The following is a 27,362-nucleotide window of genomic DNA, read 5'->3' as shown; positions in this document are numbered from 1 at the left end:
GAGAGAACTTTTTTTCGAATTCAGCAAATGTATACATGCTTTGATATGGAACATTTGTTTTACGTACCTCCAATTCTTATAGTTTTCTATGCTATATACAGTCGAAAGTTTGAAAAAAACGAGCGCAGGAGTCCGAGCTTAACAGATTACCAGTGTTTTAACGAGAGTTAAAAAAAAGCGAAGGCATTTTGTCAAGTTCTCATTAAAACCAATAACAAATAAAGTATGAATCAAATAAATTTTATTTGTATAATATCACGGAACAGTTACTCCCCAGTGGATAAGCTTGTCTAAATGTTCTTAATTTTGTTCAACTTCTGTTCAATTTCTTCAACAAATGCCGGAAATGTCGGATCTGATAAACACAGACGTAAGGCGAAATCTAATTGGTCACTTGGTGTGTTACAGCATTTCCGATAGGCTGCTGGAAACGAGGCGTCATCTTCCTTTGTCACAATCTTTTATAAAAGGTGGGGATGGAAAATCATTAAATATGAATCAAATGCGGTGTTGAATAAATCACATCTTGAAATTCATTTTATACAATATCTTTTCATATATTTTATGTTATCAGCAACGACAGAGTACTGCATCACCTAGATCGTAGCTTTCAAACATGGTGAATAGGCATATTCGTCATTGGTACGTGTGACATCGATCCCAATTCTGTCTTTGCATATTTTAGAGTCGGCTCCCTTCTGGATGGGTATCGATTGTTACGTCATTATTTTGTGAGTGCTATTCACGTGTTTTTCTCTGAAAAATATGACGTTATTCTCCAAAACATGACGTCACAATAAATTCCACAAGGGCAGATAACTCTGTAATATACAAATACAGAACAACGTGTGAATAATTTTGTTATTATTAAAAGCAATGTTGATTCTACACAGCGAAAATTTTACAATACTGTAAACTAAATTTTTTTGCGCGCACTTTACTTTCGCAAATTTTGCAATCTAATCTACCTAATTCATTTTTTTATATTATACCAATTGGAGAATCCCTCAAAATTAGTCTCCGCGCATTGGTTTTGAAATGAAAATCGCGAAAAATAATGCGTGCAAAAGAAAGTCAGTTTGTTGGAATCAGTATAAGTACCTACCCAAGGTTTCAAGAGAGTTTGTTCAATGATTTCTCAGTAACGTTCAGGACAATGCTCGCTGATGCTTGATAACGATTAACCGATACTTAAATAGACACAGTATTGTACACAAAAACGTTGAGACAAAATGACAATTGTTTTAAACGAATTTCATTTTTGTGATAGCTTACCAAATTACCTACTGCGAAATATCGTTTCGAATATTGAATTGGGTGTTGTTTTTTTATATTATCAGTTGTTCTCTATAAACGAATTAATGCATAAAATGGTATACAATAAAGTGTCTAACTGGGTAGACGATAAAGCAGTATTATCGATGTTTATGGATGTTAAAGATTAAGAAAAATGATTAGTTTTAGACAAAAATACAAACCTTTGCTATTTTTGACAGAGTAATCTCCCCTTCAAGAGTTTCCTTTTCTTTTTTCTCCATGTTATTCTTTCATTGTGATTTAAGGAAAAGAAAACATAAACTAAAATACATTGCATCTTACATCCTCCATACTTCATGGGTAATTAGCACAGTGGCTATTCCGTCGGTATTATAGTTGCCTCCCTTCCATGTGCATTTAAATATCTTTGATGACGTCGTTTATTCAAAATTTAAAGTAGATTTTTTCTCTGAGAAGTATAACGTTACGCTCACAAACATATAACGTCATAATTAGTACATATTCACAAGGAAGGATAACTCTGTAAAATGCAAAAACGGAGCCCGCCTGCATCCATTAAATATCCTAAAAAACAACTGAGAGACTTTATATTGCAATATTGCTGTTATCATTGTATAATGTACTGCAAACCACTTTACTTTCGTGTGAACGTTATCTCACGTCGATGTTATTATCAACAGATTCCCGAATACATAAATTCAGATTCATGGGCTCTTACTGACAATCGTTTATCATTAGTTTATACATGTACCATTATTTGCGGCACATTCAAATTCGTGTTCGTCTTCTCTCGCTCAATATGGCGATTTTTTTCTTTCGATAATAAAATGTGGTTTTCTCGCCTGCCAACTTATCATGCAGGATTTAGTTGAGGCGTTACAAGTATGGCGTTAATCTCATGGTGTGAAGATGGTATATGGACACTCCGATGGGTCCATATTGATATCAACTGTAACTAATTACCATATCCCTGTGTGGTGTTCGAGTACAAGCGTGTCACGTTATTATTAAGTGCGGGTTCCAAAAGAGTAGCGAGATCGAGACATTTCGACCCATTTACCCAGCAGTGGCGAAACCAAAAATGTCAAATATAAAACTTACACTATTAGTGTTGAATACATTTTTAGTCTCTCTAAAGTAAAACTGTTTGCAGTAACCAACCTAGTCGTACGTTCCGAAGACGAGGATCAAACACAATGTTGCAAGATATGAAGCGAAATTTCCTGATCTATTATTGCTATAGGCCTACCTGTCGTTTTTCGGTAGAAATAACTTTTATCGGAAAATACTCAGACACCCTTTCAGCAAATTCCCGGCATTTCGTCACTTCTGTTTGTCCACTGGACTCTGAGAACTGCATTCGAAATCGACGGGTTTCTTCCTAAAACAAAAAGCAGAGGATACAAAGACATCATCTGATAATTCAGAAACATGAGGAAATCGGGAGAAAATCGGGAGGAAATCGGGAGGAATTCGAACTCTCCTTCTAATTAAACAAACCTTAAACATGCAAATGAGGAAATCGGGAGGAATTCGAACTCTCCTTCTAATTAAACAAACCTTAAACATGCAAATGAGGAAATCGGGAGGAATTAGAACTCTCCTTCTAATTAAACAAACCTTAAACATCAAATGAGGAAATCGGGAGGAATTCGAGCTCTCCTTCAAATTAAACAAACCTTAAACATCAATCGACAAACGTTGAGAGAATCTAGGAAAAGACATCAGCAGATAAAAAGTACATCAGATTATAGAACTGACCTCTGTTATGTTGAACTCCAGAAGACAATGTATAATTCTAGTATTTTGTTCTTATTACACTCGAACTAAGTACATTTAACTTGAATTTTCGGATTTTTGAAAGTTTTATATTGGTTTTGCAGTAATTGCTATTCGAGTAAACGAGGATTTAATGTATATTTTTTGTAATGACATGTAGGAAGATTTTTTTGATTTGATATAACATAACCAATAACAGAGTATAGTTTTGTAATTCATGAATATGAACAAAATGCGTAAAGATTACATCATCCTCGATGCTACAGAGGTTACCATCACTGACGATATAACCAGCTTCGGACTGCATTTTAAACATGGAGGCAGCAGTTCATAAAAAAGACCAATCACAGGTCTGCAGAGACTTCCTTTGAAGATTACAGAGAGAGAAAGAGCGCAACAGAGAGAGACAGAGACAGGGACAGAGAAGAGAGAGAGAAAGAGAGACAGACAGACAGACAGACAGACAGAGAGAGAGCGAGAGACAGACAGACAGACAGACAGACAGAGCGACGCCAGATAGTAGTCCAGGGCGGATATAACGACAGTGATAGTAACCCCTGGATCATAAAGAATGATGTCATATGGGCTGAAATTTTCATACAAAACAATCATGATGACCTTTAATATAATATTTACCACCAAAGGTTACCATCATTATGACAATTACAATATTTACCACCAAAGGTTACCAACATTATGACAATTACAATATACACCACCAAAGGTTACCAACATTATGACAATTACAATATTTACCACCAAAGGTTACCAACATTATGACAATTACAATATTTACCACCAAAGGTTACCAACATTATGACAATTACAATATTCACCACCAAAGGTCACCAACATTATGACAATTACAATATTCACCACCAAAGGTTACCAACATTATGACAATTACAATATTTACCACCAAAGGTTACCAACATTATGACAATTACAATATTCACCACCAAAGGTTACCAACATTATGACAATTACAATATTCACCTCCAAAGGTTACCAACATTATGACAATTACAATATTCACCACCAAAGGTCACCAACATGATGACAATTACAATATTCACCACCAAAGGTTACCAACATTATGACAATTACAATATTCACCACCAAAGGTCACCAACATTATGACAATTACAATATTTACCACCAAAGGTTAGCAACATTATGACAATTACAATATTCACCTCCAAAGGTTACCAACATTATGACAATTACAATATTCACCACCAAAGGTTACCAACATTATGACAATTACAATATTCACCACCAAAGGTTACCAACATTATGACAATTACTATATTTACAAAGCATAGGTTTTAAGTTAACAAGTAAAATATGAGCTGCAAATTATTTTTGTCAATACTGTTAAAAATTATTATGTTTACGTCTATATAGTACAGTGAGAACAAAAGGTCAAACCTCGAAGCGAAATTGGGGTTTACAATCTTATTTAACATTCTAAAAGCGTTATTATTAATTTTAAAGTTATTCTGCAGGTACATTTTACTGTGCATAAAATATGTTTTGTTACTAAGGCCCGGTCTCACTGAAGAGCGGATTAATTAATTACGAATAAATTGAATTAACAAATTTCTGCCGTTCGTTGTCATCCGCAAGAAAATTGGCCAAAAACCCCCAATTTCTCAGTATGAATTACGGATATAGTGCCCTGCAGGTAGGGCATTAGAATTGTACCTGCTGCCCCTATTGCATGAACGTAAAAGGCGACTACATTTAGGATCTTATCTTTTCTCTTCTTCCTAACTGACTTTATCTTTCCTAATGCCTCCCTTGGTACCGCCTCACTTTTTGCCTTGAGTTGAGCGTTCGCCCCTGTGAGGAAGGCTCTGGGTTCTGTCCCCTGGCCGAGACACGCCAAAGTCTATAAAAGTGGTAGTTTCTTCTCCTGCTTAGCGCTCAGCATACAGGGAGTGGGACGACTGGTTCGCCCGTTGTCAGTATAATGTGACCGGGTGGGGTGTGTTTCTTGGTGTCTACGGCGGCATGCTTCAGTGATATAGCACTATAATAAGGGCAAAAGTTCCACTATACAAGAAGACACAACACGAACATACCACAGTCTTCCAAAAGACGCACCTCACACTTCTCACACGCTACACACTGCATACATGGGAGGCCGTCCTTACATGACCATAGCTGTGAATAGGACGTTAAAAAATCAAACAAACAAACAAACAAACAAACAAACGGATATAGTTATAAGGATTTGACTTGCGGTGGTATAAGAAGCGCGCTCGATTCTTTCGATATCGCTTTTCACAACAAGGCTGCAACAAAGCGGAGCAGGCTGCATCTCCTCCAGATACAAACAAGGTCCAGTTTGTTTTAAACTTAAATCAAGGCAGACAACGGTTTCTTTTCTGTTTTTGAAATAATTGCATTGCTTGAAAATGTTGCCAGGGACCCATTACTACATCTTTACTTCTCGGCAGACTGGAAATATTAGACAGATTTGTCGATTTCTGCCATATTTATACAGTAGTCCTGGTTTACGCAACACGTTTGTTATGCATTCGCAAATTGTTCTCAAATCAAAGAACGCAAAATAGACGTATCTAATGCGATTGAGTTCCGCAATCTAGATTTTGTGCAGTTCAAAAATCCTAGAAACGGAAAACATGCCTTTGTGGATAATTGCGGACGCGTGCGGATATTGTGCGACAGATACAAGTACGAATATTGCGTATGTACAGCTAATATCAGCCAACTTTGTGCGCAATGCATTCGCTGGTGGGACCGGGCCTGCATCATACACGTTTTCTGTCATTTTTAATGGTTTCACAGCTTCATTCATCACACTTTATGATTTTACTGATTCCTGAAAAAATAATCAGATGCCAACATTTCGCCAATTTGTGGCACATTGTCAAGACTTTCAATGAGTTAGGCGAATTTATTTGTAGAACTCTGTTAAATTTACACGGGGCTTTTTCATTATTTCAACAATTATTTTGGAAGTCCAATTAACGCATTTAGACCGGTTTTCTTGGCCCCAATCGCTTGTTCCAATTGAAATGACAAGTTAATCTTATGTTTATATCAGAGGTAGAATTAAAGACAGACATGTCTGCTATTGTAGTTAGCCGGACACTATTGTTAAGTTCAGTAATATCAAAGGTTAACGATTTGAACTCTCTCCCTATTGAGGAACTATCGGATGTTTATCTCGCCCCGCCAACTTGTGAAATTACAGGTCTGCATTTACTACGTTCTTGTACGCCAGAGCTCAAAATCATTGTAAAGGTACGGGATCGATATGCCATTAACATTAAAAGCCCGCTACCTTTCCGAAACAAATTTATTTTCTTAAAAACAACAATAACATAAAAAAATGCATCGATGGCCTTAGATGAAGTTACAAAACCAAACAAATACAAGATTCCTTCCGTTATCTATGCTGAAAGTGGAGATTCAACTACCGCGCGGTATTTAGGACGACGGCGAGAAACATAAGACGACCCGCGTTATCAAAATTAATATTTTATTTATTTTAATTTTTTTCCAGAAGATGATGATGAGTGTTGTATTAACGGTAAGTTTTTGAGTTAATAACTTTTGAGACTCAACAAAATTATCGATCTCAGATACAGATTAGGGACTAAACTTCTCTTCTTCATTAGTAGATAATATAAGATTTTTTCGTATGTGGATAGGAAGGATAGGGATATTCTACCCGAGGGTCACAAAATGTTGTAAAACCCAAGGCTTGCTGAGCGTTTTATAACATTTTGTGATCCCAAAAGTAGAATATCCCTATCCTTCATATCCCCGTATGAAAGAGTATTTTTCTCTCATACCTCGACGTTTTATTTCAATTTTACTACATTGTACTATGATTCTCTGCCATGATGAAATCAATTCGAAAGAAAACGGAACTGCAAGTCAATTCTCCATACATGAAAATTGTGTGATATTTTCAAATCAATTCCTTTTGTTTGTATCTTTTAAAGTAAATCCAGTAAATTTTCTGGAAAAAAATGTTAAAATTGTACCCAAAAAATAGTAATTCTGTTAATGTTGAGACGTCACGAGGCTTTATTGCATGGGTAACCATGCAAATCTAGCCATGCAAATCAGCTTCAGGCGACATGAGTGTATTGCCCTAGACCAGCCAGTATTTCACGTGTAGGTGTGAGAGAACCTAGCGTGGCTTAGTGTTATGATTCCTGGACGTGAATTAAACATACTTATTCGTTTGTTTGTTACGACCGCCAACTCACCATGCAGGATGTAGTTAAGCCGTTAATAGTATGGTGAGAATCCCCATGGTGTGAAGATGGCATTTGAACACTCTGTTGGGTCCACATTGATGTGTTCCGAGTCATGGTGCGAGTTCCAAAAGGTTATCGAGATCGAGTCATTTCGACCCATTGCAATGCTATAGAAATATATTCCGCTAAACCTGTCTATATTATTAGGCATTTATTTATTTTCTATTTTATTTTTTTATAAAGTCAGCTCGCGGTACCTCTTAAAAATGTGAAATCGTGGGACAGATTTGGCCTACGCTACGTCACTGGCATATTTGAATTTCTAATATATCGTCCATGCAATGCCGGGAAAACGTACACATACCTATATATATTTGGATCTTATGTACTCCACTGCCCCCATGTTACATCCCATTTATAAAATTAAACAATTCTGCACAATGAAATACTTCCGAGACCCTTATATTTCACACATTTGTAATGGCCGCCGTATACACAAACGGCAGCCAATCAACGTCGCTTCCGGTTTTATGTTTTTTAAACCACGTGTAGTTGAGAGATAAACAAAACGGTACCATGTATATGCTACATGTATATGCAACGTGAATATCGCGAAAGTGATGCGGTACCAGCAAAAGTCGTGTTCAATTTGAATATTTAACAACATGTTGTGTATGTCGACCATAATTTCACTATAAAAACTGGCTAGCATTTTGTTTGTCTCTCTCACTAAACGTGCCTAATAATATAGGCAGGTTATACGGACTAATAGAAATCGTGTTATATACGCAGCAGTGCCGAAACTGGAAACGTCACATATAAAACTCCACATGCTTTCTAACTTCAAAACGCTTTAATTTGTCTTGTTTAATATCTTCCCCCTTTCCCTGTGACAAATTTCAAATACTCTATTTTTTCAAAATTTTGGTAATCAATCTCTCCACAGTTCGCCAAATTCAAATGAAAAATTGTAAGAAACACGGGTAAAAACACTGAAAGATGGTCACTACCCAATGTCTGTAGAGGATAGTAATCTAGCCCGAAATAGGGAAAATTATACATATGATGGTATCCAAGTATAGAGAGAGACTTGAACATTCAGTTGGCAATTATTTGAGTATGAATGCCAACTGGACAGCGGCAAATAATGAAGCGGTAGCTCTCTTCATGATGGATTTGCTGCTGCCAAACTGATATTCAACTGAATTCAGCTCAATGTTTATATTTGCATTTTTAAATAATAATTTTATGATGAAATCTCAAGATATTTTACATCTATAACAAAATAATCGCCAAAGACAGAACAGACGTTTGAACAGTCATCCTCCATGACCGCGCCACGCATGACAATTCTGACATCATAATGATAAAGACGTCATAATAAGCGGTCCGAAGTTGATAGAGCAATGAATGACAAATGCACTTGTTTTAGATATTCAAAATGACTGTCTTTGATATTATGTATGTTTTATTATCAAATGTTTTTTAACTGGCATTGTCAGAAAGGATAAGAGAGGGCAATTCACGTTATATTTAGGGGTCGGCGAGTGTGGTGGTATCAAAGTAGAGAGAAAACTAAAATGGCTGCATCTACCTTTGAGACAAAATGGGAAAGACGCCAATCAGCATTAAACTTTGTACTTCATAATGGCGATTAATTAAATTCCTGAGTTTAAGGTCATTACTTAGCCATTGAACGTCTTTCAGTTGGTACATTCTATGCATAGCCAACATGAATGCCAACCACGGGGATCTGAGAATTAGTTACAGATTATCTTTTTTTTTCATTTTTTATTTTCAAACATTTAAATGGACACCAGCACATAAACACTTGCATACGCACTCATTCACAATACTTAAAACATCAAGTTGTACGTTATGTTACATCATATATAAAACATTACCCTGTATAATATGCATGTATGTGTACTAACATGACACAATACATATACATGCACGCAGACATACATACATACATACATACGTACATGCGTGCATAGGCACATGTATACAAACATACTCTAACAACACATGTGTACACAAGCATACACATATACATATACACATATGTACCTTCATACATGCATACATACACTCCTGCATGATGCATACATAATACATTTTAACATATTATACATATGCATAAGCATCATGGCAGCGGCATTGCATAACACACAAATACATAGCATAACAGAATATATAGCACCATAACATATATACATTTACACATATAGATATATCCATAAAAACATATATTAGCCAACCATAACGCACATATAGGGATTGGATTTCGTTTTTATGTTAACCATGCTTGTATGGAGCAATTCCTCTAAGAATATATTCTATGGGGCGCGTTAGCGCCCCATATTGAATATATTCTTAGAGGAATTGCTCCATACAAGCATGGTTAACATAAAAACGAAATCCAATCCCTATATTTACACTCACACGACTTTTTATTTATATTTTATGCAATAAAATAGTCATTTGAAAGTGACGTAATTATTCAATAAAATTCGGTCAAAAGTGGGAGGAGCTCACTCATTTGAACAGCGAATGATGACGCTTCACGTAAGATAGAATTATTCATCCGCGGCGACAAAAAAGTTCAATATTTTAGTGTAAAATAAACATGACAAACAAAGTAAATTTCAGAGATAATTTTATTTAATCAGATCAGAACTTTAAATATATATTCAGTTTTGCTTAAAGTTAATATATAGCGTAATAACATAAAGAAATTGTACACGGCCACATGTGTGAACTCGGTGACCGTTATTGTGCAGCGAGGCGAAGCTGACGCACGCTTACACACTTTAGTTTGCCGAAGTTGGCAAAACACCGATTTTCAAGTAGCTCAATGTGTTTGAGATGTCGTCTGACTTGACGGTATTACATCCTTGGGAGCCATGTGATTATATAATCTACGCTTAGATCCATATCGCCATCGATAGATGAAACAAATTCACTTGTGTTCGATGGATACAATGTATTTGTGGTGACGCGGAACTGTCAACACGTGGATTATTAGCGATGCATGTTTTATAATACACATGATTAAATACTCAAAGAACAAAGACAAGAGGATATGTTTATAACTGACCTCTATCAGAGGGTCTCACACCCGTCCACCCCAAAGGCTCGATCGTAGGACGAACATAGGCACAGAGGTAATGTTTACATTTGACCCATCATTTTTAACAAAAATGAAAGCACGTCGCCCCGGTCGGGATATTTTTCCGTTTCTTTATACAATTGTTAATTTAAAAAAATTGTTTGAATCATATATAAATATAAAACATGTATATATTGTTTACATTTTTCCAAAATTCTATGAAAAACAACAATATACACGTAATGTTGCGTCAAAATGTAAACAAAGCCATGTGTTTCTTTTAAAAAAAAGTAGTCCTTTTACGTTGCACAGAACATTTCCTTACGCAAGTTCAAAGTTCAATGTTACCATGCAGTTATGGTAAACAAAATCGGCTAGTATTAGCGTATAGTGACCAAGCCTAGCAAGTGTAAATATATATGCATGCTCTCACTCTCTCTCTATCTCTCACTCACACACACACACACACACACACACACACACTCACATACATACAAACAGACAGACATACTAAATAAGAAAGATAAGAAGGAAGGAGAAAGAAGAGGGAGGAGGAGGTACCGTTACACATACACGTATATTACAGTTTTAATATATTATACTAAATAAATAATAAAAAAAATTGTTCTGAAGAATCGTTGTACTGGTCAGCTATATAAACCCCAACAAAATATTTAAAAAAATAGAGTAAAGTTAACAGTAGTAAAAGACTAAGTGAAAGACTAGGGTAAAGGTACATACTCCAAGGTCCAATAACGGTTTCCATTTCCTCCAGCCTATTTCAAATTGCCTTTTAACATGGTCACTTTGACTAATAAACATATATTTTTGAACTAAAAAATTATCCTTAATTAAATCAATAAGAGCATTGATATTTAAAGAGTTGCTAAGACATTCGGTTTTATAAATGTAATGTTTCATAATTATCAAAATTTCATTGTCAACAAATTTTGTAAAACTATTTCAAAAGGAAATGAATCTTTATTATATGCAAAAGGAATAAACAATAAATCCAATAAAGATTCAAAATTTTGAACCAGAGTTTGCACCTCTTTGCATTCCCATAGGCAATGTATAATTGTCTCCCTTTCTGTATTACATAAAGTACACAGGACTAGGATTTATTCCTATCTTATGAAGAAAGGTATTAGTAACTAATATATGATTATTAATTCTGACTTGAAACCATATCAATTTGGAATTTTTTGTTACCTTAAATAGAAGAGTATATAATTTTAACCACATTCCTGTATCAAAGTTAAAGCTCAAATTCCATTTTCTAGTACCTGTTGGAGTTGTTGACGGAGTTATGATAAACCTATAGAAGTCTTTCACACCCTTTTTGCTTTTAAAGAAAATTTCTAATAATTGTGGTATAAAAGGGTATGAAAGTTTCTCTGGTTTTATTTCGAGATTTCTTAAATAGCGCTTTATTGACAATATTAGTCTATTGTATTGTAGAAAAATTAGCATCAATTCAAAATTTTTGTATAAATTCGTCAAAAGAAAGAAAAGTAAAATTGTCAGAATTTTTCATCAAATCATTTAAAATTAAAATAGCTGACCTAAACCAGTTGGGGTAAAAAAAACTAATTTATTATCAACTTTAATACCATTGTTGTACCAGAGAGGTGTTTTGAGGATACACTCTTGTCTATTTAGCCTCATATCTTCAGAATAATCTAAGCTATCCCATACTTAAAAGGAGGGCTGAAGTTGGTTGCGAGTTCTTAGTTCCTAGTTCCGTTTAATAAACGGAACTAGGAACCAGACCCGAGTTCTGTTTAACTTAAACGGAACTAGGAACCAGACCCGAGTTCCGTTTAAGCTTATACGGAACTAGGAACCAGACCCGAGTTCCGTTTAACAAACATACTGGCCAACGAGCGGAGTTCCGTTTATTATGATTCCTATCTCTAACTGCATGTTCAATTACCTATTATATACAGGAATCGAACTTAGAGCTTCCTTGAATAATACAGCACAGAATTAATCTCCTTAACACAAGTTTCCTTAAACGGATCTGACACCTAGACTCCAGTTCCGTTTAACTTAAACGGAACTAGGAACCAGACCCGAGTTCCGTTTAACTTAAACGGAACTAGGAACCAGACCCGAGTTCCGTTTAAGCTTATACGGAACTAGGAACCAGACCCGAGTTCCGTTTAACAAACATACTGGCCAACGAGCGGAGTTCCGTTTATTAGGATTCCTATCTCTAACTGCATGTTCAATTACCTATTATATACAGGAATCGAACTTAGAGCTTCCATGAATAATACAGCACAGAATTAATCTCCTTAACACAAGTTTCCTTAAACGGATCTGACACCTAGACTCCAGTTCCGTTTAACTTAAACGGAACTAGGAACCAGACCCGAGTTCCGTTTAAGCTTATACGGAACTAGGAACCAGACCCGAGTTCCGTTTAACAAACTTACTGGCCAACGAGCAGAGTTCCGTTTATTAGGATTCCTATCTCTAACTGCATGTTCAATTACCTATTATATACAGGAATCGAACTTAGAGCTTCCATGAATAATACAGCACAGAATTAATCTCCTTATCACAAGTTTCCTTAAACAGATCTGACACCTAGACTCCAGTTCCGTTTAACTTAAACGGAACAAGGAACCAGACCCGAGTTCCGTTTAAGCTTATACGGAACTAGGAACCAGACCAGAGTTCCGTTTAACAAACATACTGGCCAACGAGCGGAGTTCCGTTTATTAGGATTCCTATCTCTAACTGCATGTTCAATTACCTATTATATACAGGAATCGAACTTAGAGTTTCCATGAATAATACAGCACAGAATTAATCTCCTTAACACAAGTTTCCTTAAACGGATCTGACACCTAGACTCCAGTTCCGTTTAACTTAAACGGAACTAGGAACCAGACCCGAGTTCTGTTTAACTTAAACGGAACTAGGAACCAGACCCGAGTTCCGTTTAAGCTTATACGGAACTAGGAACCAGACCCGAGTTCCGTTTAACAAACATACTGGCCAACGAGCGGAGTTCCGTTTATTAGGATTCCTATCTCTAACTGCATGTTCAATTACCTATTATATACAGGAATCGAACTTAGAGCTTCCATGAATAATACAGCACAGAATTAATCTCCTTAACACAAGTTTCCTTAAACGGATCTGACACCTAGACTCCAGTTCCGTTTAACTTAAACGGAACTAGGAACCAGACCCGAGTTCCGTTTAACTTAAACGGAACTAGGAACCAGACCCGAGTTCCGTTTAAGCTTATACGGAACTAGGAACCAGACCCGAGTTCCGTTTAACAAACATACTGGCCAACGAGCGGAGTTCCGTTTATTAGGATTCCTATCTCTAACTGCATGTTCAATTACCTATTATATACAGGAATCGAACTTAGAGCTTCCATGAATAATACAGCACAGAATTAATCTCCTTAACACAAGTTTCCTTAAACGGATCTGACACCTAGACTCCAGTTCCGTTTAACTTAAACGGAACTAGGAACCAGACCCGAGTTCCGTTTAAGCTTATACGGAACTAGGAACCAGACCCGAGTTCCGTTTAACAAACATACTGGCCAACGAGCAGAGTTCCGTTTATTAGGATTCCTATCTCTAACTGCATGTTCAATTACCTATTATATACAGGAATCGAACTTAGAGCTTCCATGAATAATACAGCACAGAATTAATCTCCTTATCACAAGTTTCCTTAAACAGATCTGACACCTAGACTCCAGTTCCGTTTAACTTAAACGGAACTAGGAACCAGACCCGAGTTCCGTTTAAGCTTATACGGAACTAGGAACCAGACCAGAGTTCCGTTTAACAAACATACTGGCCAACGAGCGGAGTTCCGTTTATTAGGATTCCTATCTCTAACTGCATGTTCAATTACCTAATATATACAGGAATAGAACTTAGTGCTTCCATGAATAATACAGCACAGAATTAATCTCCTTAACACAAATTCCCTTAAACGGATCTGACACCTAGACTCCAGTTCCGTTTAACTTAAACGGAACTAGGAACCAGACCCGAGTTCCGTTTAAGCAAATACGGAACTAGGAACCGGACCTGAGTTCCGTATAACCCCACGCGTGCATAGGTTTGTAAAGCTCATCTGACCCGAAGGGCCTGATATCGAATATAATAATATATGATATATTATATAATTCGATCAAATTCTGGATGGACCTTGCTCCTTCAATAAATTTTAAATTGGCTTGCCATAGCATTTACCCATTTTAGCTCAACTGGTCCAAAGGACCGAGTGAAGTTATGCGATAACGCGACGTGCGGCGTTTATGAATGAGACCGGAATTCTTTTGAAATTAAATGGAAATTCTTAGCAACAGGTCTAGACCGTTTAAGCCCAGTACATACGATTTTTACAGATATCTTTATCTAATCCCCATGGTAAAAGGATTTTATTTTTAATTTTAAATCGAACAATGTTCCATCGAAATATTTAGATTTCCAGATTATTTTTCTCCATTTATTTTTATTTTTATGTGAAGGAGTATTTCAAATTAATATTTTTCTGATATTTTAATATCTTGTTAAATTGATATGCATTTTATCGAATTGCAAGCATAAACCAAAACTGCCTTCGAAATATGCATGTATATTGTACCTATTGATCTTGGTTAAGAATATCCTTCCGTGAGTCAACAAAATAGATCACGAAGAATCACCTGTTTTATGAAGTAATTGTCACAAAAACTCTTACAATTGGAAATAGTAAAACAGGCTCCACGATTTGCTTAATTTTAAATCTCCATCATATAATGATGCTTTCAATATCATATGATTATGAGTGCTAATCAATAGTGGTAGAGAGTCAGTCTCAGCATTTTTACAATTTTGAATTCCGTAAGGATGCTACCATCGCAATATGAGTACTATCCCATACTTAATTTAAGAGAAAAAGTCGTTTATATGGAAATAAACAAATTGACCCCTTTTGGCCCCGCCCCTCAGGCCCAAGGGGATAAGCCACACCCTTTTTATAATTTTGTATCCTCACCCCATACAGATACTACCTTTGCAATATGAGTTGTTCTATATCGTGCTTAGTTTTAGAGAAGAAGTCTTTTATAAGGAAATTAGAGTTTTTTTCAATGTTAAGCCACTTTCATGATATAATACTTACTATAACTTTAGAATTCAAATTCACTACATACACCAATTTTTATAGCCCTGAAAACATTATATTTGAGAATCCCGTCTCCCTACCGTACCTTATTTCGTACTCGACGAGAGTATATAGAATGATGTCCCTTCCTAAACACATCTATATGTAGCCACGAGGCCAAATGACTGAGGAGGAAAGGGAGGGAGGACAGAAGAGTGGAACCCCATAAAGTCATTGTTAGTTTTACATCATGTAAATTAGTTTTACATTGAAAAACCTCAATTTCTTTTCAGTAATACGCTACTATAACTTTAGTAAGCGAATTTGTCTTTCTTACCGTAATGGCGAGTCCGAAGCCAGGCAGCCCAGTCAAATGGTAAATGTAGGGGACAGGCCCCAGGCAGAGAATATAAAACAGGGTTGAATGAACAAAGGTAAAAACGGATATACCTCCCCGTGGAAAGAGGTGCACCATTGTGAAACCTGCTCGCATAAGGTTAAAAGACCATAAATGCATTTAATGTCTACTGAGGAGGAACAGTCACAGACAGAAAACAGTCCATCAGAGAGGAAGGACAGAGGCCGGAGGTGAAAGTAGACTGACCACGCCAAACGGCAGAAGACATTGATGTCCTGGTACAAGGACCTATTGCGGAGAGCCAAAGAAGTCGCAAGGGCTCTAACCTCATGAGCCTTCACCTTGCATTCCGCGTGAGATTGATCATTAGACGGCTCATAAGCATCCGCTAATTCTCCCCAGATTCATTAGAGACTGACAGGAAAGGAATTCTAATGGAATGGGGCGAAAAACCTGGTTCCCAATTCTTTGCCCAAATTTCAGGATCAGTGAGAAGGGTAACGGCAGAGCTAGCTCTTGCCCATGAAATACGCAAAGAGCGAACAGACAATGCATAAATATCACTTCTCATGTGGCCTGAGGCAACAGCAAGCAGAAAGACAGTTTTAAAAGTTAAAAACTTTATGGAGTCCGATCCTAAAGGCCCATTAGAAGCCGAAGCCCCCATTTATGACTCTAAAATGAGTTCTAGGTTCCACTGTGGAGCTAACTACTGTACGTTAGGCCTGTCCAGATTGAACCAACGAATCAAGACAGACAAAGAAATGAAGATCCTACCTCTGGTCTACCACGGAAAGAAAGTACACTGACAATAGCTGTGTGATAGCCTGCAATAGTACTTGATTGTGCTCCCTAAACAAGACAGAGAAGGAAACTCGCAATCAGCTGGGCAGAGGCCATGACCGGATCAATCTTCCTGACGCCAATCAAAGAAGATCTTCCAGCGTGACTGGTAGGCGGCAGAGGAGAAAGACCTAATTGATCGGGCGATGCGAGCTGACATATCCGAAGAAAAGCCTGTCTGAGCTAGGACTCCTGAAATCACGTCCAAGCGTGAGGGTAACGTCTGGGACCGATGCTAACGAAAGACATTTGGTTTTGGTGAGAGAACCAGAGGACGAGCCACCAGAAACGACAAGAGCTCCGAAAACCAGGGTTGACGCGGCAACAGTGGCGCTATCGGAAAGAAGGAGCAATAATGCTCCGGAAACTTCTGTAGAACCCTACGTCCATGGCCCAAGCCATTTGGTTTGCCACGGAGAGACAAAGGTTGACAACTGATTATTGAGAAAAGAGGTAAAAAGGTCGAGGGATATAGATGCCGTTCTGTCATAACCAGCTGGCGCCGCCTGGAGATTATCCACCAGAACACTTCCTGGAAGATGCTTGACTAAAATTGTTAACTGCATTTCCTTATAAATAGGAATAATACGGAAATACTGATAGCGAGGGCACAAAGGACGTGAGCTGGTGTCCCTTTCTCTCCAGATCAGCGACCACTGTAGAGTTGTCCGTAGCCATTCAAATCGCATTGGAATGCAGAATCTTCTAAAATGTCTGCAGAGAAAATAGAAGAGCCATCATCTTCTGCAGGTTCCCCAGACCACTCCATCGACAGGCAATGGATGTCGAGGTAAGCCTCTAAAACTTCAATGAACGCATCCGTGAACATGTTAACGATGGGAGCTGGCATGGACGACAACGAAACCCCCTGAAATACATTTGTAATTCCCTTTCAGAGTACACCACCGAGCAAACCCCATGAGTTGATATAACACAGAATATTTAGAGACCAACGAGGGGCCAGCCGATGAAGGTCAGAGGAATATCTTTGGCCTTCTCGAATTTCTTCAAAGTTGGAATGACAATACCATGAACTGCGTGGAAACGGTTTCCCAAGAAGACAATGTTTTAAGAAGGGGAACCTCATAATCTTTAAGGAACTAAGCCAACTCTAAGCAAAAGGTTCATGACCAGACGGGTGTTCCGATCCACAGATTCCCGAACTAGATGGATCATTAGGAATTCGTCGACATAGTTGTGAACATTTCTTCCCTAGAGTGCAGAAATCACACTACAACCAGCAGCAGTTGATGGGACACCAAGCTCCAAACCTCTTGCGGATCAAAATTATTCTGGAATAGAAGCCGAGTGTGTAGTCCATAATAGGCACCTCCTCGACCGCGCCCTTTAAAAGCATGGTCCTTACTTCCTCACGGATGGAAACTGCCATCTCCGGATCCCCCGAAGGAGGGAATAAATACATACTTTGACACAAAGTGCGGATGCCGCAAGTATGGAATACCAAACCGCTCCTTCACTACAGAAAAGGCTCAAGGGTCCTGGGTGATATCCTTCCATTGACTCTAGAAAGAAGGTGGACTGACGATCTCCTACAGGAAGATGAAAACGAGGAATATCGAGACCTTCACAGATGGAGAATTGTTGCCTTACCCAAACCCTAATTTACGAGAGAAGGACTTGAATCTGAGACTGGCTGAATTCTCAAGAACAGACCTTTCGTATGGAACGATCAAGGACGGAGAAACGAATCAGGAACTTTTCGTCTTGTCCCAATGATGGTCTGTACTCTACCTACCCTTCCCAATGTTACCATTGAAATAAGGCTTTGACTTCGGTCGCATATAACAATGGGAGCAGAATTTCTAGCCTTCTTTTTTGGTGGTGCTGACCTCTGTGAGGTAATGGCCTTCAACGTCTGAATTCTCTTCAAAAAAGGCAGAAGGGACCACGTCTGACATTGACGAGTAATGACACCTTCAAAAAAGCCAATCCTTTCAATGTCCTGTTCAGGGCAAAAGTTTTCAAGTTTATATATGACATTCTGGATGGAGAGACGCAACAGCCTCTCCATCGTGTGGTGCTCCTTGGAGCCGAACACTACCTGGTTCATTGACCAAGTTTCCAGAGTTCAACACTCAAGCTTAGCAGGCAAAGAGGACGGCAGTATATCGTGTATTGCATAACCAGGGGCTTGAACCTTTGACCAAAACTGAGGTGCAACAAGGCTAACTTAAGCGTGCGTGAGGAGGAAAAATTCTTCTTCATAACTCGAGTTAAGATATGAATGCCATTGACCACTTTTCCTTGTTAGATAAACACCCGTCATCTTATTACACGTGTGAATCATAATAAACGAACTCATTGGTCAGTAAAAGCACGTGAACTGAATATGGAATTTGATTGCGTTGGGTTAAAAGGAACTCGGGTCTAATTCCTAGATTCGTATGATCTTAAACGGAACTCGGGCATGGTTTTTCGACTCCGTTTCTACGCTATATTGAGTTTTTCTGTGATTATATGTTCCTAAAGGTTCCGAAGACGATTACTGTAAAATACTAGAACACTGACACGTCAAAATAGGCCCCGCTCAAGATGCTTTGCGATTAGGAAAAGTAATATCTTGACAATGAAATGTACAATTGAAGCTCTGATTTCGAAATGGTTGATGACAGTATATATTACAAGATATTGTGACGGTCAAGTGGTCAGGACTCTATATCCAGAACCAACTTGAAAATAACCAGTGGTAGCGCGGCTACCGCCACATAAGCATTTTAGGGGTAGAAGACTCTTGCCTAACTACCCTAACCATTGACGACTTAGTTACACCATGGTTTCACCTGAATAGTTATAAATCCTATAAGAAACAACCAGGATTCCAAAATACAGGTACAAACTTAGCCATTTATTTATGAGACATATAAATAAATAGTTTTACATATATAAATAAAATAGCTCTCATTCTTCCATACTTGTCTCATCTGTTATTTAGTTATATAATTTGGATAATAAGTATTAAGTTAATTCTTTGATAATAAATAGTAACAATGTTGTAAATAGTTTCAGATCTGATCCAATAAGTAAATAATTTATTCCATACTAAAGCTCAATAATAATCACTATCTCAGAGTTATACTATTACTATTACATTTGTACTACAAGTACAAATTATAAACATTCTTTTACAAAATAATTAAGAACCACTCTCAACTTGGAATAATCAACTCCTATATTCTCAGTAGAATAAATCCAAGTATAAAATACAACTTTTAGTCTATTTCCAAAGTAACTGTACTAATAAAATACCAAAAGATTAGATAAATCCCTTCTATTATAGTAATTCCTAAAGATTCCTTGAAATAACCCCCTGATTCAATAATCTATGTATAATGCAACTGTAGAATATTCCAGCCTAAGCTAACAGAAATGTAAAAGAAATCCCGTTACAAAATTACGGTAAAACTGTTCCCTTAATAAATCACATATTTACAATAAATTCCCAGAAATTTTACATTTAAATACAGAAAACCCATCCCACACATATAAACTACACCTAACCTAATACATAAAGACAAGACAAGCTTTGGAACTGAGGAAACACCTCTTTGTCCATCGCTATACACCCACCTAAACAATATACGACCGACCCAGACAGAGACAGAACGCAGACTGACGGGTCTGGTTCCTAGTTCCGTTTAAGTTAAACGGAACCATGGTCTAGGTGTCAAACCCGTTGAATAAATTCTGTGTTGTATTATTCATGGAAGCTTTAAGTTCGATTCCTGTATTACAATGGTAATTAAACATCTTATTAGAGGTAGAAATTCTAATAAATGGAACCCGGCTGGTTGACCAGTATTTGTGTTAAACGGAACTCGGGTCTGGTTCCTAGTTCCGATTTAGTTAAACGGAACTGGGGTCTAGGTGTCAAACCCGCTGAAGAAATTCTGTTATATAGATTAATTAAGTGTTGTATTATTCATGGAAGCTTTACGTTCGATTTCAGAATTATAATGGTAATTAAACATCTTATTACAGGTAGAAATTTTAATAAACGGAATCCGGCTGGTTGACCAGTATTTGTGTTAAACGGAGCTAGGGTCTGGTTCCTAGTTCCGTTTAAGCAAAACGGAACTGGGGTCTAGGTGTCAGATCCGTTTAATAAAATCTGTGTTATAGAGATTAATTCTCTGTTGTATCATTCCTGAAAGCTCAGAGCTAGATTCCTTTATATCATTTGAATTTAATATCTTATACGATGCAGAAATCCTAATAAACGGAACTCGACTCATTGACCAGTATATTTGTGTTAAACGGAACTCAGGTCTGGTTTCTAGTTCCGTTTAAGTTAAACGGAACTAGGGCCTGGTTCCATGTTCCGTTTAAGTTAAACGGAACTCGGGTCTGGTTCCTAGTTCCGTTTAAGCAAAACGGAATTAGGATGTAGGTGTCAGATCCGTTTAAGAAAATCTGTGTTATAGAGATAAATTATATAAGTTGTATCGTTCCTGAAAGCTCAGAGCTAGATTCCTGTATAACATATGTAATTTAATATCTTATAAGATGTAGAAATCCTAATAAACGGAACTCCACTCGTTGGCCAGTATGTTTGTTAAACGGAACTCGGGTCTGGTTCCTAGTTCCGTATAAGCTTAAACGGAACTCGGGTCTGGTTCCTAGTTCCGTTTAAGTTAAACGGAACTGGAGTCTAGGTGTCAGATCCGTTTAAGGAAACTTTTGATAAGGAGATTAATTCTGTGCTGTATCATTCATGGAAGCTCTAAGTTCGATTCCTGTATATAATAGGTAATTGAACATGCAGTTAGAAATAGGTATCCTAATAAGCTGAACTCCGCTCGTTGGCCAGTATGTTTGTTAAACGGAACTCGGGTCTGGTTCCTAGTTCCGTATACGCTTAAACGGAACTCGGGTCTGGTTCCTAGTTCCGTTTAAGTTAAACGGAACTGGAGTCTAGGTGTCAGATCCGTTTAAGGAAACTTGTGTTAAGGAGATTAATTCTGTGCTGTATTATTCATGGAAGCTCTAAGTTCGATTCCTGTATATAATAGGTAATTGAACATGCAGTTAGAGATAGGAATCCTAATAAACGGAACTCTGCTCGTTGGCCAGTATGTTTGTTAAACGGAACTCTGGTCTGGTTCCTAGTTCCGTATAAGCTTAAATGGAACTCGGGTCTGGTTCCTAGTTGTCTGGTTCCTAGGAACTAGCAACAAACTTCAGCCCTCCTGCTTGGAAGACATCTTTCCAAAATTGATTACACATCTGGATATACACAATTTTACATAATCCTTCCCACAGTTATATATATCTTATTTAAATCTAGAGTTGACTTGAGGATCAGATACCATTTGCCTGACAGATTATATAACCACGGACCCACCAGAGTGCCGTAACACCATTTTTAGACGTTTTAGAGGTCTAGATAAAAAACGATAAAAATCATATTCTACATGGTACTATATACGAGAAGGGTGAAAAGCTCACAGCTCAAAATTTCTCACCCGCCTACCTTTAGCGGCTATAAAACCCATTTCTAGTACATCGTCATAAAAACGGTTACTACCGTTGGAAAAAACGATAATTGTCCTTTTAAAGTCATTCTATACATCTATACAAAGTGCCGTCATTAAGGATGTATTCTTCTGAGGTTTCAGTACCGTTGAAGTCTCGTTTCAACATAGATCAAAGAAGTTATGAGATTTTCAAATATAATTTATCAGTATCTGTAGCAAGTTGCCAGATGCAAATTTTGTCAAAAAATTACATTTCTATTTTTAGTAGATTTTTTTATACAGGGATTTTAAGAAATGGCCCATTTGGCGGCCATTTTGAAATTGTGTCTTTTTTCGCTTCAAGTAGAGCCACAGTTTTACCATTTTTTACTGAAATTGTTTTTACTTAAATCATCACTGCGCCAGCATTTTTAGCTGTATTTAGCTAATTTTTGCTGCAAATCGTTACTAGGTTCGTAGTAATTAAAATATTGAGCATTAATATGTGAAACGATACACTTTTGTGACTTTATTTTTACATTTAATGGTAATTTGAGCACTTTTATTTTTTACTCTAAAATACTGAAAAATAACAAAAATTCAAATGGGGCAAAAAAGTAAGCACACGGACACCCAATTTTTCTTCCTGATTTAGAAAGAACAACCGTTTCCCTATTGATATGTAAAATAATAACAAAAGTTTAATACCAGAACTTTTTCTATAAAGTGTTAAATTTGGCAAAAATGGCTGAAAATGGTGCATTTTGTAGCTCAAAATTAAGGGGTAGGGGTAGTATATGTTGTTATTCAGAGAAAAAATACTAGTCTAATTGATCAAAACTGGTATATTTTTAAAGAAGACTACTAGAAAATGAATTCTACAAACATTCATACATATCAAACACCTCATTAGGAAATTATGGCTTTAATCTCTATCTTATATGGTCAAAACGGCAAAATTCCCATAAAATCCAATATTTTGTCAACTAGGTGTCTTTGAGTGACAAAAGCTCAAAAACAAGCACACGGACATATGTTTTTTCTTCCATTTTCTTTTATGGTATGAACTCTTTTTTCCAAAAATCTATATGAGAAAAAAAGTTTAATACAAGAAAATTTTGACTTCTCAGAGGTGTACATCCTTAATACGATATAAGCCCCATTATGACAAACACCTTAAACAGCAGCTAATTAAAATTTATCCTGGCGGTGTGGCCGATATAATATGCATGAGCGAGGCTTCGGCTGCAATCTCATTGGCCGGCTAGAAAAAGACTCTCTTCTCGGGACGTTGTACATCTATATATGGATTTCGCCGTCACTATTTAAACATACCGTTTTACAACTGTGGACTTTTTCAAAGGCGTTGAATGCTTATATTTACATTTGATAACAATTTTGTGATGAAATCCCAGAATACAGGTATTACCAGAGGACCATAATGAATCGAGAATTAATCATCGTCAACGAAATAACAACCATTAGAACAGCCATCTTCCGTGATCATTCCAAAAGAGATATTAGCGTAATTGTTGCTTAGGATACAGTTGCATAGATTGCATGTCGATTCATGTCCACTACAGATCAATCGCATTACTCTTACTCCACATCGAATCAATTTCTTCAGTACTGACAGAGTGAAACGAAGGGAAGTGACTCTGATATGCTGGAATGACATACCATAAGCTCCCAAAAGAAAATCATTCTGTCTTATATAGATCATATTTATACATCGAAGATATAGCATTGGAGATCAAAATTGTACAATTGTACAACTCTAATTTTTGTAAAAGGGTAATTCCGGTATTGCGCTAATTTGTATCAACACTTGTAATTCATATGTAGTTTTTTTCGCATTTGCGCTAAATTCGCTTCGCTGATATAAGTATATTTACATTATTTAACAATTAAAGGTATAAATGCGATCTGGGTGGCAGATAAAAAGAATAGGGCGCTATAAATATCTATCTGCCACTCAGATTGCATTTATATCTCCAATAAATGCAATCTAAAAATCCTTTAACTGTTATATTTACATTTTACTTTTTACTTCAAAGTAAAACATAATTTAGATGCGAGTGAATACTTGTATTTGAATTCCCCGCTACCTCAACAGCCAAGTTCAATGTGACAAAATTTAGTCCCTATAAAATTTGAAAAGCTGACAAAATTTCAATGTTTTTTCAATAGCTGCCTTTTCAATTTACTTTCAATTATCCAGACATTTAAAAGATTTTTTTCATAAGTTTCATAACCAAAATGCCTCATTCAACTATAATGTCAATTTTCCCGCGCGGACTAACATGGTGTCAGTAAACAAGACTCACATTCATTTATGTAGATATTATTACACCAAGTCTAGGCTGCATTTATTGACACATAAAGCAGATCACGATTATCATTAGAGTAATGGGAGTCGCAGTGGCAAAATGTAAATATATTTAATTACTTACCTTCATTTTACAGATGATTAGGACACTGTCCCCTTTACTGGTCCCCCGTATCCAGGAGTCAGCAGACCTCAAATTAATAGATTCCTTTTAAAAAATGAAAAGTGTAAATTCGGACAGGGGTATCTAAATTCTATTCATTATCAAACATCAGATTAATGGTGAGAAATTCTGTCAAAACAAGAGTTTCTAGGTTTGAAGAAATTATGTATATTTTCATAAATATCCAAGGGTACATATTTTGTACCTACCATAATTGTTGTTCCGCTGGTCAATACAAATTGTCCGTCTGCATGTAGCAGAGCCTTCAGTGGCGATTCATTCCCGTAATACTGAAAAAAAGGTTTAAAAGGCCAAAAGGTCACAGACGGTTACAAGGAAAATAGAATTCTGTCTTTATATATATATGTCGTCTAGAGCAGGGAATGTGTTAATCCGCTAAACCTGCCTATATTATTAGGCTTTTTTAATTTTTTTTTTCCTAATATATAGACTATATATTAGGCAAAAAAAAATTAAAAAAGCCTAATAATATAGGCAGGTTTAGCGGACTAGGAATGTGTGCGGGCGTGTATCTCTACTGGATATAACCCGCCCAATGACTAACAATTTATATAATTATCAGAGTTACTTTAACAATTCTATCAGAGTTACTTGGCTTCATTTCAGTCCGTCATCTGAATAAATATGTATTCAGATATACAACTCCGGACACCATGCACTGGTATATGGGAATTAGTTACAAATTAGTGTACATACTTGAACAATCATACTGTACAAAAGTAACACTATAGATGTATTATAAAACACTTGTAGGCCTACAATAGATTTACTCCCTTCTACATCTGATAGAGTTTGAGTTTACCAACTTTTGATCTGAGCCCTTAAAACGTCTTAAAATGGTCTTACTTTAGGTGCGCACTCTGGTAGTTCCAAATAGTATAAACTGGCACTAGGCCTATGTATATATCCCTGTGATAAAGACCGTGCGCATGATGGGCGTGGAACTAAATAGCAGGGGCGTAGGAAGCGGGGGCAGGTGGGGGAGGGGGGGGCAATTGCCCCCCACCCCTCTTCCTCGGGACGGGGGGGGGCAAACATGTCTTTTTGCAACCCCCCCCCCCCCCAATTTTCGCCGAGTGAAATGTTCTAAAAATGCGCATTTGAAAGAAAAAATGGTCCTCCTGCACATTTTTGTACTTCATTTTAAAATTTTAATTTTCCGCGGCGCGGCAAGTTTCTTAAAACGTTCAAGCACGTAATATTCAAACCTTTGATAATGAAAATTCAATACACACGAACTAGAATAAAAATGTACATCAAGGGATTATACTATTTCAAAAAATGCTTCTTAACAGAGTAATTTGTTTATATGTCTTAGCAAGACAATCAATTCATTATTATTTTGAGCTGCACAACAATGTGCAGATGGTGTGAATTCGGTATGTTCAGATCGAGCTGTGTTGCATAATGGTAAGACGACACTCATAATTATCATTTCTAAATGCAGGTAACTTTGAATCGAAAAATTAACGTGTTAAAATCGTAAAAATACAAAATCGTAATATCTTTTTCTCGGGGGAGACCCCCGGACCCCACAAAAACCTATATCTCCCGCCTGCGGCGCTCGCATATTCAACAAAATGCACCGAAAACTCATTTCAGCCATTCTTAATCGTAAAATGTTTTCTCGGGGGAGAACCCAGAACTTCCCAAACAACATAATCTCACGCCTTCGATGCTCGTAAATTCATCGAAATTCATCGTAAAACTCATCTCAGCCATTTTTATTCGTAATTTTTTTCCCGAGGAGACCCCAGACCCCCCAAACATCAAAATATTGCGTCTTCGGCGCTCTCAAATTCAACAAAATGCATCGTAAAACTCATCTCTGCCCCATTCTAAATCGTAATTTTTTTTTCCCGGGGGACACTCCCGGGTTCCCCAAACACCAAATATTCCTTCGGCGCTCGAAAAATCATCAAAATACATTGTAAAAGTCTGTAACACTCTAAGTCGTAATATTTTCCAGGGGATACACCCGTACCCCCCAAACCCGTACGCTAATTTGCGTATTCATTAATTTTCAGTTAGCGACGCCACTGTCTGTAGAGCTATAGTGTACAAGGATTATATGTAATTATCTCCAGTGGGTGCGGGGAGCGTGAGGGGAGGGGGAGGGGTGTTACGAAATCTTGAGGACCTTTGCCCCCATTACGTTTCATCTTCCTACGCCACTGAATAGATACGGAAGTATTGTGATCCAGAGCTCACGAAAATGTAAAGTCAATATATTAACACTATCATCACCTCTTGCCAGCTCCCTTTCACTGACGGCCCAGAAGTTACTTCTTTTGGGGTCGTTTGGTGAAATGTTGCGTATCGTTTCAAGGGCCACATTGTAGTCACCGCCGCCATCTTTTAAAATTTCCCACGCTTTGGATTTACATCTAAAATTAAAACCAAATAGATTTCTTCTGTATAATTTGTTTTCTATTAAAAACTAAACATATCTTTATATTGAAATTATGTCTTACCATAATGTATACTTTTCAACCAGGTTATAAAACATTCTATAAAACAGAGTATTCCAGAGAAACAGCTTATCTGGCTTCTTGATAAACTTGCATGTTTCGATTGATCTAAATTTAGTGTTAAATAGAAGCGAAAACTTGTCTGATGAAATAA

At 37.1% G+C, this 27,362-nt stretch overlaps 1 protein-coding gene across 1 annotated transcript; it reads right to left on the bottom strand.

Moving 5' to 3' along the window:
* Window positions 1-226: 226 nt before the first annotated feature.
* LOC138309144 (meiotic recombination protein REC114-like) lies at window positions 227-27,124 on the bottom strand. Its single transcript, XM_069250297.1, has 6 exons — window positions 26,985-27,124; window positions 24,926-25,006; window positions 24,678-24,761; window positions 2,528-2,659; window positions 1,479-1,544; window positions 227-458 (listed from the first exon to the last, which is right to left on the bottom strand). Exons 1-6 carry the CDS (start codon window positions 27,090-27,092, stop codon window positions 291-293), a joined length of 639 nt encoding a protein of 212 aa, XP_069106398.1. The 5' UTR covers window positions 27,093-27,124; the 3' UTR covers window positions 227-290.
* Window positions 27,125-27,362: the final 238 nt, after the last annotated feature.

This window comes from Argopecten irradians, chromosome 15, assembly GCF_041381155.1.
Source record: "Argopecten irradians isolate NY chromosome 15, Ai_NY, whole genome shotgun sequence".
Lineage (NCBI taxonomy): Eukaryota > Metazoa > Mollusca > Bivalvia > Pectinida > Pectinidae > Argopecten > Argopecten irradians.
Note: the sequence above shows the minus strand (reverse complement) of the source record. Positions and strands in the feature narration are given on the sequence as shown.

Excerpts from the sequence above, each read along its gene's own strand:
- LOC138309144 (XM_069250297.1), bottom strand. The coding sequence starts at position 27,092 with ATGGCGGCGGTGACTACAATGTGGCCCTTGAAACGATACGCAACATTT. Across the intron at positions 24,762-24,925 it reads CCAGCGGAACAACAATTATG|GAATCTATTAATTTGAGGTC; the intron begins GTAGGTACAAAA and ends ATTTTTTAAAAG. Across the intron at positions 2,660-24,677 it reads TAATCATCTGTAAAATGAAG|GAAGAAACCCGTCGATTTCG; the intron begins GTAAGTAATTAA and ends TTTTTGTTTTAG.